This window comes from Eriocheir sinensis, chromosome 43 (genome assembly GCF_024679095.1).
Source record: "Eriocheir sinensis breed Jianghai 21 chromosome 43, ASM2467909v1, whole genome shotgun sequence".
NCBI lineage: Eukaryota > Metazoa > Arthropoda > Malacostraca > Decapoda > Varunidae > Eriocheir > Eriocheir sinensis.
The window spans coordinates 13,351,189-13,364,865 of NC_066551.1; the positions used below are offsets into that span (position 1 = coordinate 13,351,189).

The window sequence follows — 13,677 nt, forward strand, 5'->3', positions numbered from 1 at the left end:
TCCTTCTATCGTCTATCGATATTTCCACGCTGACTGCTCTTCTGAACTTGCTAACTGCATGCCTCCCCCATTCCTGCGGCCCAGCTCCACACGACTTTCTACTCATGCTCATCCCAATACTGTCCAAACCCCTTATGTAAGAGTTAACCAGCATCTTCACTCTTTCATCCCTCACGCTGGTAAACTCTGGAACAATCTTCCTTCATCTGTATTCCCTCCTGCCTACGACTTGAACTCTTTCAGGAGAGGGGTGTCAGGACACCTCTCCTCCCGAAATTGACCTCTCTTTCGGCCACCTCTTTTGATTCTTTTTTAGGAGCAGCGAGTAGCGGGCTTTATTTTTATTAGTTTCCTTTTTTTTTGGTGCCCTTGAGCTGCCTTCTTTGTTGTAAAAAAAAAAAATATATATATATATATATATATATATATATATATATATATATATATATATATATATATATATATATATATATATATATATATATATATATATAGATATATATATAATAAATATATATATATATATATATATATATATATATATATATATATATATATATATATATATATATATATATATATATATATGGCTGGAGTAGGTAGGAAGACACCTACCGAACAGGCGCAAGCCACTCCAGTGAGGTATATATGGGAGGTGAGAAGGAGCTGAAGCCTCAAAGACCCTTCCCATGTCCTCACTAACTTTTTCCCTATTGTCTCACCAACACCGGAGAGTAGTTCAGCATGCTCTCTAAAGACAGATCCTCTCTTTATCCACACCACACTACATTCACACAACATATACACCTTTTCCCAAAATTAAAATTTCAAAATGGCGCACATACACCAAGCCTCGGAGTCCCCGACTGGGGGACAACAATTTCCCCAGGAGGACTCCCCTTCTGGCTGCCGACCTGAGAGGTGTCTTGATAACTCCTCGAACCTCTTTCTTCTCAATTTCTGCAACATTCGCGGTCTTCGCTCTAATTTTCATTCTGTGGAACATCATCTCTCCTCCTCTAAACCTCACCTTCTCTTCCTTACCGAAACACAGGTTTCTGAGGCTACTGACAGCAATCTCTACTCTGTTCCTCCTACTATCTCTATCCTAAATTTCAATCCAAAGCTGGATGTTGCGCCTACGTGCGCAACGACATCACTTGCTCTCGTGCCCACGACCTTGACTCTTCTGAATTTTCCACCATCTGGTTAAGACTTCACTGTCATTCTATTACTAAATACATCTGTGCTGTTTATCTCTCACCTAACTCTACCAACTATGTAAAATTCTTTGACTATTTGAATTCTAAAGTGGAGCACATCTTGACCCACTCTCCTTCGCTGAAATCTCCATCCTAGGAGATTTCAATGTTCACCACCAGCTTTGGCTTTCATCCTCTTTCACTGACCATCCTGGTGAACAAGCCTACAACTTTGCTATCCTCAACGACCTAGAGCAGTTGGTCCAGCACCCTACACGTATTCCTGACCGTCTTGGAGATCGGCCCAACATTCTAGACCTCTTCCTTACCTCAAACCCTTCTGCTTATTCTGTCAAACTGTTCTCTCCGTTGGGCTCCTCCGATCACAATCTTATTTCTGCATCCTGTCCTATCGCTCCTGTACACCCTCTGGACCCACCGAAGAGGCGATGCTTCTGGCATTTGCTTCAGCTCGGTGGGACGACCTGAGGATGTACTTTTCCGATTCCCGTGGAATGATTATTGCTTCCAGGATAGAGACCCTCTGTGTGTGCTCAGCGCATCACAGAGATGATTGTCTCTGGAATGGAGGCATACATTCCTCGTTCTTTCTCTACTCCTCACGCAAAAGCCTTGGTTTAATCACGCTTGTTCTCGTGCTGTCAATGATAGAGAGGTAGCTCACAAAAGGTACCAGAGCCTTCAAACTAATGCTAATTATGAACTTTACATTTCTGGCCGAAATCGTGCCAAATCTATTCTCCGACTAACCAAAAAGTCTTTCATTAATAGAAAATGTCAAAACCTTGCTTTCTCTAACTCTTCCCGTGACTTCTGGCATCTAGCCAAAAACCTCTCCTCCAACTTCACTTCTTCATCTTTCCCTCCACTCCTCAGTCCTGACGGCAACACTGCCGTCTCATCTATCTCTAAGGCTGAACTCTTCTCTCAAACTTTTTCTAAAAACTCCACTCTGGACGATTCTGGGCAAATTCCTCCTACTCATCCCCCCTCTGACTCCTTTATGCCTGTTATAAAGATTCTTCAAAATGATGTTTTCTATGCCCTCTCTGGCCTCAATCCTCAGAAGGCTTATGGACCTGATGGAGTGCCTCCTATTGTCCTTAAAAACTGTGCCTCCGTGCTGTCACCCTGCCTGGTCAAACTCTTTCGCCTCTGCCTGTCAACATCTACCTTTCCTTCTTGCTGGAAGTATGCCTTCATACAGCCTGTACCTAAGAAGGGTGACCGCTACAATCCCTCAAACTACCGTCCTATTGCTTTACTTTCTTGTCTATCTAAAGCTTTTGAATCAATCCTTAACCGGAAGATTCAAAAGCACCTTTCCACTTCTGACCTTCTATCTGATCGCCAGTATGGGTTCCGCAAGTGGCGTTCTACTGGTGATCTCCTAGCCTTCTTAACTGACTCTTGGTCATCCTCTCTTAGCCGTTTCGGTGAAACTTTTGCTATTGCGCTGGACATATCAAAAGCTTTTGATAGGGTCTGGCACAAATCTTTGCTTTCTAAACTACCCTCCTACGGTTTCTATCCTTCTCTCTGTACCTTTATCTCCAGTTTCCTTTCTGACCGTTCTATTTCTGCCGTGGTAGACGGTCACTGTTCTTCCCCTAAATCTATTAACAGTGGTGTCCCACAGGGTTCTGTCCTATCTCCCACTCTTTTTCTGTTGTTCATTGATGATCTTCTTTCCAAAACGAACTGTCCTATCCATTCCTACGCCGATAATTCCACTCTGCATTATTCAACTTCTTTTAATAGAAGACCCACCCTACAGGAACTTAACGACTCAAGGCTGGAGGCTGCAGAACGCTTAGCCTCAGACCTTACTATTATTTCCGATTGGGGCAAGAAGAACCTGGTGTCCTTCAACGCCTCAAAAACACAGTTTCTGCACCTATCCACTCGACACAATCTTCCAAACAACTATCCCCTATTCTTTGACAACACCCAGCTATCACCTTCCTCAACACTAAACATTCTCGGTCTATCCTTAACTCAAAATCTCAACTGGAAACTTCATATCTCATCTCTTACTAAATCAGCTTCCTCGAGGCTGGGCGTTCTGTACTGTCTCCGCCAGTTCTTCTCCCCTGCACAGTTGCTGTCCATATACAGGGGCCTTGTCCGCCCTCGTATGGAGTATGCATCTCATGTGTGGGGGGGCTCCACTCACACGGCTCTTCTGGACAGAGTGGAGGCTAAGGCTCTTCGTCTCATCAGCTCTCCTCCTCATACTGATAGTCTTCTACCTCTTAAATTCCGCCGCAATGTTGCCTCTCTTTCTATCTTCTATCGATATTTCCACGCTGACTGCTCTTCTGAACTTGCTAACTGCATGCCTCCCCCTCCCATGCCCCGCTGCATACGACTTTCTACTCATGCTCATCCCTATACTGTCCAAACCCCTTATGCAAGAGTTAACCATCATCTTCACTCTTTCATCCCTCACGCTGGTAAACTCTGGAACACTCTTCCTTCATCTGTATTTCCTCCTGCCTACGACTTAAACTCTTTCAAGAGGAGGGTATCAGGACACCTCTCCTCCCGAAACTGACCTATCTTTCGGCCACCTCTTTGGATTCTTTTAGGAGCAGTGAGTAGCAGGCTTTTTTCTTATTAATTTTTGCTTTTTGTGTGCGATTGAACTGTATCCTTTATATATATATATATATATATATATATATATATATATATATATATATATATATATATATATATATATATATATATATATATATATATATATATATATATATATATATATATATATATATATATATATATATATATATATATATATATATATATATATATATATATATATATATATATATATATATATATATATATATATATATATATATATATATATATATATATATATACACACACACACACACACACACACACACACACACACACACATATATATATATATATATATATATATATATATATATATATATATATATATATATATATATATATATATATATATATATATATATATAAGCATAAAAGTTAAAGGAACTCTTAAGCACGGCACACACTAGCACTCACCACCGTCACCTTTGTTCCTCTGCAGGTGATTTTGTCTAAAGTGAAGGAGGTGAAGGGGTTGAAGGACATGAGCGCCGCTGAGCTGGAGAGACTAAATTACGCTTGGCGAGGCCTCACCAAGCAGGATGTGATGGACCTGCCTAAGTTTACCTCAGCACACATGGGGGTGATTTTCCAATTGGGCATGACGACAGGACTGCCCGATGACGTGGTGAGTACGTTTTGGCACACACACACACACACACACACACACACACACACACACACACACACACACACACACACACACACACACACACACACACATACATACCTCCCCCCTACTCTCTCTCTCTCTCTCTCTCTCTCTCTCGCCGCGTCACTAGTGGCGTCCCTCAGGGCTCGGTTCTTGGCCCAGTGCTCTTCATTATTTACATCAACGATGTGGATGTTGGACTCAATAATCGCATTAGTAAATTTGCAGACGACACAAAGATTGGTAACTCGGTTTTCACTGACGAAGACAGGCAAAGCCTCCAAGAGGATTTGCACAAAATTTCAGCTTGGTCGGATAAATGGGAGATGCCCTTTAACGTAGACAAGTGCCGGGACCTTCAAGTTTAAACAAAAAATAAGAAGTTCGATTACGAAATGCGTGGCGTTAAACTCACAAGCGTTCAATGCGTTAAGGACCTGGGGGTCAAAATCGCGTCAAACCTCAAATTCTCACATCAATGCATCGATGCAGCAAATAAAGCGAACAGAATGTTGGGCTTCATTAAAAGAAACTTTTTATTCAAGAATAAAGATGTAATACTTCCGCTGTACAATAGTTTAGTCAAACCCCACTTGGAATATGCGGTACAGTTTTGGTCTCCCCACCATGCAAAGGACATTGCTAAACTAGAAGGTGTTCAGCGTCGAGCAACAAAAATGATCCCTTCCTTGCGCAACAAATCCTACGAAGAAAGGCTTTCCACCCTTAACATGTTCTCTCTTGAGAAACTTCGCCTCCGAGGAAAACTGATCGAATGTTTTAAAATACTTAATGGTTTCAGGAATGTAGACAGAACAAAATTGTTTATGATCGATGAGACTTTGCGAACGAGGAACAATGGCATAAAACTCAAATGTAGACAAGTAAATTCAGACTGCACCAAATTTTTCTTCACCAACGTTGTAGTGCGAGAATGGAATAAGCTCCCACCATCAGTGGTCCAGTGTAACACGATTGACTCCTTTAAAAACAAGCTCGACCGTCACTTCCTTGAACTTAATATTAACTAGAGTAGAAAGGCAATGTTTAGGAGCCATCTGATTAATGTAAAATCACTTAGGTTTAAGGGCAGACCACCTAGTCTGGACCATGGGGTCTGTGTGGTCTGATTTTCTATGTAATTCTCTCTATCTAAGTAATTATCTCTCTCTCACTCACTCACTCACTTACCTGAGGAAGATGAACTGAGTTGATCTAGATCTAAAATCTAGATCACCACATTCTCTCAATGGCGGAGAGAACTGTTTATTTCTGATAAATTTTGACGTGCTTTTAATCAATCTGCCAACAATTCCTCGCGGAAACCATGAGTTCCCCGATTTTTTTCCCCAAAACTGAAAATATAAACTTGATTTCTGCGAAAAAAGAAAAGTCAGTAATAACAAATAGGTACATCAAAACTTACCCGAAATACAACAGTTTCGCCCTCAGAGGTGTGGAAGGTAAATACTTAAGACCTCACATAACCATAGGGAAGGCGGATTCAGCCGCCGCCGAGGTGAGCCAACGCCTAGACCGCCATATTGAAAACGGTTAATTGCGAAGCGTGGCACATATAGTTATCGAAAGTTATTTGGTAAACTTAACAAGTCTAACCACACCTGACGTCACCTCCTAACGGGGAGGCTTCTCCGCCCCCCCCTCCTCCCCTGATCCCCTTTATAACTTAATCTAAGCAAACACATCACCTCGTAGCAGGGGGGCGGGAGGGGGGCGGGAGTCACCTACCCTTGGCCCTACATTTAGATCAGTGGTTCCCGACGTTTTTGCTCTCGCGACCCCTTACCCAAGAGCTTGAACCCCACGCGACCCCCTACTATCAGCAGCCTGATTTACATTTTGTTTTCTATGAAGGAGAGGGAAAGAAACTTCTAACAAAAAATATCTTCAAGAATCCTGTAGTTATCTATTAGCAAACAATCACAACATTGGTCCAACCTTAATTCACAAAAAGAACGCAATTATTCCTATACAATAATATCAACGTAGGTTTCAACAGCTATCCAGGCCAGCCAGTGGGATGCCTGATGTTGCATTTGAGCAGCAAGCCTTGAAATTTGTGGCCGAGCGTTTGTTATGTCATCTCCAACATCCAATCTATTCCTATTCTTCGTTTTTATATTGACAAGAGTTGAAAATCCTGCCTCACACAAGTAGGTAGAAGCAAATGGAATAAGGACACGTAAGGCTATCATGCTGACTTTGGAGTACACGTATTTTAGGACGAACCTTTGACAAATTTTACGGGCTGGTTTTGTGATTAACCGAAAAATGCGCTCACTACAATTTTAAGCTACTGAATTTTATCAGTTAACAAAATACACACAAACACACACGCATGGCACGCGCTACAGCACTACGAGTATAAGCCCGTTCAGACTGTGGCGATTCAACAAAACAAAAATATGTAAGAGCATAAAAAATGTAATTGATGAGTTGAAATTAATATCATCCCAAGCTGCTTTTAGCAAGGCTACGCGACCCCCCTGCCAAGGCTCCACGACCCCTCCAGGGGGTCGAGACCCACCGGTTGGGAATCCCTGATTTAGATATATCCTGTTTATAAAGAAAGATGACTAGTTCGTTAAAATCTGAGAGAAAAAATGTGTCAAACTCCGGAGTGCGACAAGCAGGGTTGGAAAAAAATCATGCTTTTTATAAAAAAAAAATAAAAAATCGATTTTTTTATTTAAATGAATTTTTTTTGGCATTAATCCTTGTTTGTTTACACTGCTGAAGACCACCTATCAACCCGGAATCTAGATAACTTCTCCAAAGAGAGGCTCATAGATGAGCTCCGGGAAGGCAGTATGAGCCAAAATAAGATGCCGCCGCTATAAACATTCGCCTGCGCCACAAACGGGCTGGGCCGACCATCAGGCCCCACCAGTGATAAAAGCCTAACGGCACAATAGGCAGCGACGTAATATATATATATATATATATATATATATATATATATATATATATATATATATATATATATATATATATATATATATATATATATATATATATATATAATTTAAATCATTAGATATTTTACTCTTGATGTAACACTTCAATCATTTTAAATACGGTATATTTAATTTTGATTTAAATCATGATTTTTTTTATTCTGATTTAAATCGATTTAAATCACTTGATTTAAATCAAAACAACCCTGGCGACGGGCGTAAAAATTGATAAATACGTAGGCCCTTCCGTTTTCAGTTCGTTGGGAGTGGAGAGAAACATTTCTTTTTTTGTTATAATCACTTGCAGAAGGAGCATATACGGTGCGCTGGTATAACTAGACAAAATGATATATGAAACTTTAGCAAGGGGACTGTTTTCAGGGGGTGGGGGGTAATACTGGAGGCGCGTATGGTGATTTTCCATTATTAGTACCTATAGTCTAAGGCTCTTCGTCTCATCAGCTCTTCCTCTTACTGATAGTCTTCTTCCTTTTGAATTCCGCCGCCATGTTGCCTCTCTTTCTATCTTCTATCGATATTTTCACGCTGACTGCTCTTCTGAACTTGCTAACTGCATACCTTCCCCTCTCCTGCGGCCTCGCCACACACGACTTTCAACTCAAGCTCATCCCTATACTGTCCATACCCCATACGCACGAGTTAAACAGCATCTTCACTCTTTCATTCCTCACACTGGTAAACTCTGGAACAATCTTCCTTCATCTGTATTTCCTCCTGCCTACGACTTGAACTCGTTCAAGAGGAGGGTATCAAAACACATCTCCCGAAATTGACCTCCCTTTCGGCCACTCCTCTGTACCCTTTTTAGGAGCAGTGAATAGCGGACTTTTTTTTCACTAGTTCTTTTTATGCCCTTGAACTGTATCCTTTGCTGTAAAAAAAAAAAAAAAATCCATGGCTGCCAAACACACAGCTATATCCTTTTTATTTATTTATTTATTTTTTACATGTGGCCAATAGCGCTGCTAGGCTATTCTATAGGGGCCTGATGGTCGGCCCGAGCCCGTCATGGCGCAGGCAATTGTTTATAGTGGCGCCATTATTATTGGCTTATGCTGCCCCCCGCACGCACAGCTTCTTCTAGAGTCAGGGTTGATGGGTGGTCTTCAGGACAGCATGTGGGTAGTCTTAGGCCACTCGGCGGTGTCTGAAAAATCCCAGGTGGTTAGCTGCGGATTCGAACCCGCATCATGAACGACGCGTCGAATGCGGGGCCGGCACGCTAACCACTCAGCCACCGCCTCCCCTCTGCGCCTTAAACCACCACGTCACTCGTCATCTCTTCAACTTTAATTCACACACTTCAACGCTCTTCCATGCACATCCACTGTCCCTAACACCTGCCATAACAGATCCACACGGCGTTTAACTCACCTGCGACTGGTAATTCAGGGGTTATCAAGGGAAAGTGGAGCTCTCAGAGGGCTAAAAAGTAAAGTGACACGGCCACCACCATCACTGCCAACACATGTAAACAAACTCACGTGTGAATAAGCCTTTGGAATGACTCTCTCTCTCTCTCTCTGATGCACATACCTTCCCTACACCCAGATGATGGCACTGTGGGACAAGGCTAAGGAATACAAGCCACCCTCGAGCATGGATACCATGGACGTGTTGCTGTTGGGCGGCATTGTGTGTTACCTGACTGAGAACGAGGTGAATGCCATCCCTGACGATAAGTTCAAGTAAGTCAGCGCCGCTCATTTTTAGTCTCCCACATTCAGGCATCTTGATTATTTTTGCCTTACATAGAGTTACTTAAAGAGTTTGAATCTTTTAGTGCAGCGTCAGAGCAAGGTCATGATAATAACGCTTTGAACATTCTCCCTTTAAAGGAGAACGAAAGTATGATTGGATTCCTTTTTCACCTAAAAAAAGAACACTTAGATGAAAGAATCGGATATAGGAAAAATGCAAGGATATGATGATGAACATTTTATATGGGCCCAAAAGAGCAAATTGCAAATGTACAGGAAATATGACCAGAGACCCTAAAAAGAAATGTGGATAAGTTAAGAAATCATAAAGGAAAGCAAATTGCAATGTGATTTTCCCATGAATAATTACTAAGATATAGAACCTCTTGATCCAGTATCAGTAAAACTCTCTCTCTCTCTCTCTCTCTCTCTCTCTCTCTCTCTCTCTCTCTCTCTCTCTCTCTCTCTCTCTCTCTCTCTCTCTGTGTGTGTGTGTGTGTGTCGTTTGCAGGAGGTCAATAAGAAGCCTTGGGGTGCGTGAGTGCAAGAACGCCTCCACGACCCACTACCTCGCGATGAAGGCCAAGGCGGTGTATGGGATGGAATTGAGCCGTTGGGATGCCGCCACGGTGAGTGTGCCTGTCCGTCTGTGTTATGGTGATCTGCCAGCCTGTCTGTTTTTCATTCCCTCCCGAGGCTCTGTTTTTGTCTCTCTTTCTGTCTGCTACTCTCTCAATCTGTCTGTTTCAATCCGTCTGTCTTTCTGTGTCTGTCCGTCTATGTTATGGTGATCTGCCAGCTTGTCTGTTTTTCGTTCCCTCCCGAGGCTCTGTTTCTGTCTCTCTTTCTGTCTGCTACTCTCTCAATCTGTCTGTTTCAATCCGTCTGTCTTTCTGTGTCTGTCTGTCTGTGTTATGGTAGTCTGCCAGCCTGTCTGTTTTTCGTTATTTATTGTGGTTGTTTGCCTATTTCCCTCTGCTAGTCTCTCAATCTATCTTTCTAAATCCATCTGTCTGTCTATCTTTCTATTATGCTTCATATATGCCTCTAGTCTGTCTACATGTCTGTAACTTTTTTATTAGCCTCTCAATCCGTCTGCCTGTCTGCATTTCCTTCAGTGTTGGTATGTATTTGTCTGTTTATTGGTACTTTGTGTCTTCTGTCACTGGGCGTTAATCTGTTGGTATATGTGTCCGTCTGTCTGTCTAATTATCTATCTCTCTGTCTCCCTATCTCTTAATTTGTCTGTGCACTTGCTTCCATGGCTATTAAATTTCGTCTGTTAATCTGTGTATCAATGCCTACTTGTCTGCCTGCCCGCATTTTTGTCTGTCTGTCTTTCTGCTTGTCTGTGTCTGTCTGTCTTTGTGCCTACCTTTCGGTCACCATCCTCAGCATTCCTTCATCCTGCCTTCACTTCCGCAGGTGCACGAGAGCGGCGTCTTGGTGGCAGGGCTGAGACCTGAGGACCTCGCTGCCATCCCTGACCGCGCCTACATCGGGCTCACAGCCTCGGGAATCAGTAAAATTAACACTGAGGCCATCAAGGTAAGGAGTTACATACGTCCTTCAGCCTGGTTTCTGGTCACTACGTCATTTCCCCTCCTTCTATGGGTCTTCTTTAAGGCTGTTGTCTTATAGTGTTTCATGTCTGCATTCCAAACGATTTAAAATTTCTTATTCAGCGTAAAAAAGACATGTCTGAATGTTTTGAAGAAGACATTTTCACATATTTCACGTTCTGACCACAGGCAGTATTTTTATTTTCAGCAATCCTTGGCTACAAATTATAACAAAGTAAAGAGCACTCATGTCCTCACTGTCCTGCAGGTGATGACTGTGGCACAAGCCAGCAACTTGGACGGTTCCACCGCCGCCGCCATCACCTCGGCCCAGATGGCGGGGCTCAACGGCAACGTGCGACTCGCCATTAACAATGCCAAGTCGGGCGACCTGCAGAACAGTGCCTCAGGTGAGCTGCCGCTTCACGGAATAATACTTGCAGCTTCACTGAGTCTTTTTTCGTGAATTGGTGTATTCTTAAGCACTTCAAACTTCACGGTATGTATTCCTTTTATATCGTCGGGGCTTGGTTTATTTTCCACTCGATCATGCGAGTATTTCGGACTGCAGCAAGTTGAGGAAGTTACCAAGGAGTTTGGCTGGAATGATGCAGCGGTCAATCATCTTCCTGTTCTTGATCATACGCGTTCATATGATTTGATATAAATGAAGTAGTTTCCTGCCACAAAGCAGTGATCACTTTTTTCTCGATCATACACGCTTAAAGGATATACATAATTACTGTGAGGCAGCTACCTGAGAGAATGTAGTAATTAACGACACTCTGCAGCAGATTCTGATATACCTTTATATTCTCTCTTTCGCAGATGTGTCAGTGCCGCGAGTGCTGGGTGCCGTTGCCACCGTCCTGCTGCTGCTCCTCCGCTAATACCATTACTTGGCTGGACGCCGGGTAGGAGGAGGCTCGTCATTATCTACGTAGCTTCCCCTTGAATACCAAAAGAGCCTCAACCCTCATCTCGACTTAAAGGATGGACGGCCAGGGCAGTGAAAATCATTGGTCCTCACGACAGGCTTTCTCCTCCCTGCCTGGTGTTCAAGGGTGTCTAAAACATCGTTCGCTATAAAGAAGGACGAAAACTGTGACTGTAACAACTTCTATTATTGAAGCTATTACTTATACTACTATTACTATTACTACTTCTACTTCTGCTGCTACTACTACTACTACTACTACTACTACTACTACTACTACTACTACTACTACTACCACTATTACTACTACTACTACCACTACTACTACCACTACTACTACTACTACTACTACTACTACTACTACTACTACTACTACTGATATACTACTACTACTACTACTACTACTACTACTACTACTACTACTACTACTACTACTACTACTACTACTACTACTACTACCAGCAGCAGCTTTAACTATAATTACTTATTAATATTCACTACCATCAGAGGGAATCTAAAAAATGGTTAATTAAAAACTACCTGTGCCCATTCCCCTCCACGTCCATCCAACTAAAAACTCCAGCCAGCCACACCCACCAAACAGTATCCTAAAGTGCCTTACAATTGTGTCCTGCCTCCGCTGTGTTAAAGAGAAAGCGTGGCAGCACTGCTACGGAAAGACACGGCATATTCCATGTGCAGCACCGAACATTTGCGTGGCCAACGTTAGGGACTTATTTTAACCTAGCGATTGTTTTCTAACGGTATGAGGAAAAATACGAACCGAGATATTTTTGTGACGAACCTGCGTGACTTATTTTTTTCGATGATGGACAAGAATAATGTAGGTGTATAGTGAGCTGAGATTTCACGTGATTACTTCTTTTTAATTAGAACAAATCAACACACACACACACACACACACACACACACACACACACACACACACACACACACACACACTTTTTACCATCTTGTTCAGCACTCCAATCACCTCATCGTGTGGACCCGCGTGCCATCACCATTACCTGACGCAGACTGTTTAGCAATTAGCCGAGTTCTGCTCTCACTCAAAGAAACATCGATTGCCGTGACCTTACCAGTGTGATGCGAGTGGCTTTATTTACTTTTCTAATCATGAGCGTTATTATTACCTTATATGATCATGGAGAGAATTTTTCTTAAAGGATTATCCACCACATAAATCTTTCCTTTACAGCTACCTCGCGGTTTCTATTCACACTGATCTGTAAAAAAAGTAATAAATTGTATAATATCTTATCTATCTTTCTCATTTGTTGCCTCATCCTTTTCTTCTTTTAGAGCATCTTCATCAATATTCTTCTCTTTTATCTGCATCAGCACCTGCTAATCACTCTGCTTTGCCAATTTATATCTTTCTTTTATTGTATCCCAATATAATGGCTTTGTTCGACCAACCAGTATTATCATTACAAAGTTATCTCTAGTAATTCTGCATCTAATATCATAAAACTGATGGAGAAGAAGAAGAAGAAGAAGAAGAAGAAGAAGAAGAAGAAGAGGAGGAGGAGGAGGAGGAGGAGGAGGAGGAGGAGGAGGAGGAGGAAGATGAGGAGGAAGATGATGATGATGATGATGAGGAAGAAGAAAAGGGGGATAAACAGAAACTAGAAGGATTAGAAGATGGTGATTTTCGGACCGCAAAATCGATTAGACCTAGAAAGAAATGTCAGATGAATAATAAAAAATAATAAAAATAATAATAATAAAATAACAGTACTGAAAGAAGAAGCAGTACAGAAAGCTAGTCAGTAAGTAACATCTATTCATATCCCTGTTGTAAGTCATGTCTTGTATAGGTCATAAAATGTGTGAGTGGAAAAGTCAACGTAAACATTCCCAATCGATCTGAGTATTTTTCCTTTCCGTCCTTATGTCACCCACTAATTTATAATCAAGCATTCTCACTATGTTTT

General features: G+C 41.9%; 1 protein-coding gene across 3 annotated transcripts in view; it reads left to right on the forward strand.

Annotated features, from left to right (window-relative positions):
* Positions 1-12,061, forward strand: part of LOC126980190 (uncharacterized) — a 55,758-nt gene extending 43,697 nt beyond the window's left edge. For all 3 annotated transcript variants that reach the window (XM_050829806.1, XM_050829807.1, XM_050829808.1), the window contains 6 exons: positions 4,312-4,497; positions 9,072-9,208; positions 9,732-9,849; positions 10,646-10,768; positions 11,051-11,192; positions 11,611-12,061. In XM_050829806.1, coding sequence (XP_050685763.1) covers positions 4,312-4,497; positions 9,072-9,208; positions 9,732-9,849; positions 10,646-10,768; positions 11,051-11,192; positions 11,611-11,672 — 768 coding nt within the window. In that variant the 3' untranslated portion in view covers positions 11,673-12,061. The remainder of the gene's footprint in view (positions 1-4,311; positions 4,498-9,071; positions 9,209-9,731; positions 9,850-10,645; positions 10,769-11,050; positions 11,193-11,610) is intronic.
* The last annotated feature ends 1,616 nt before the right edge of the window (positions 12,062-13,677 follow it).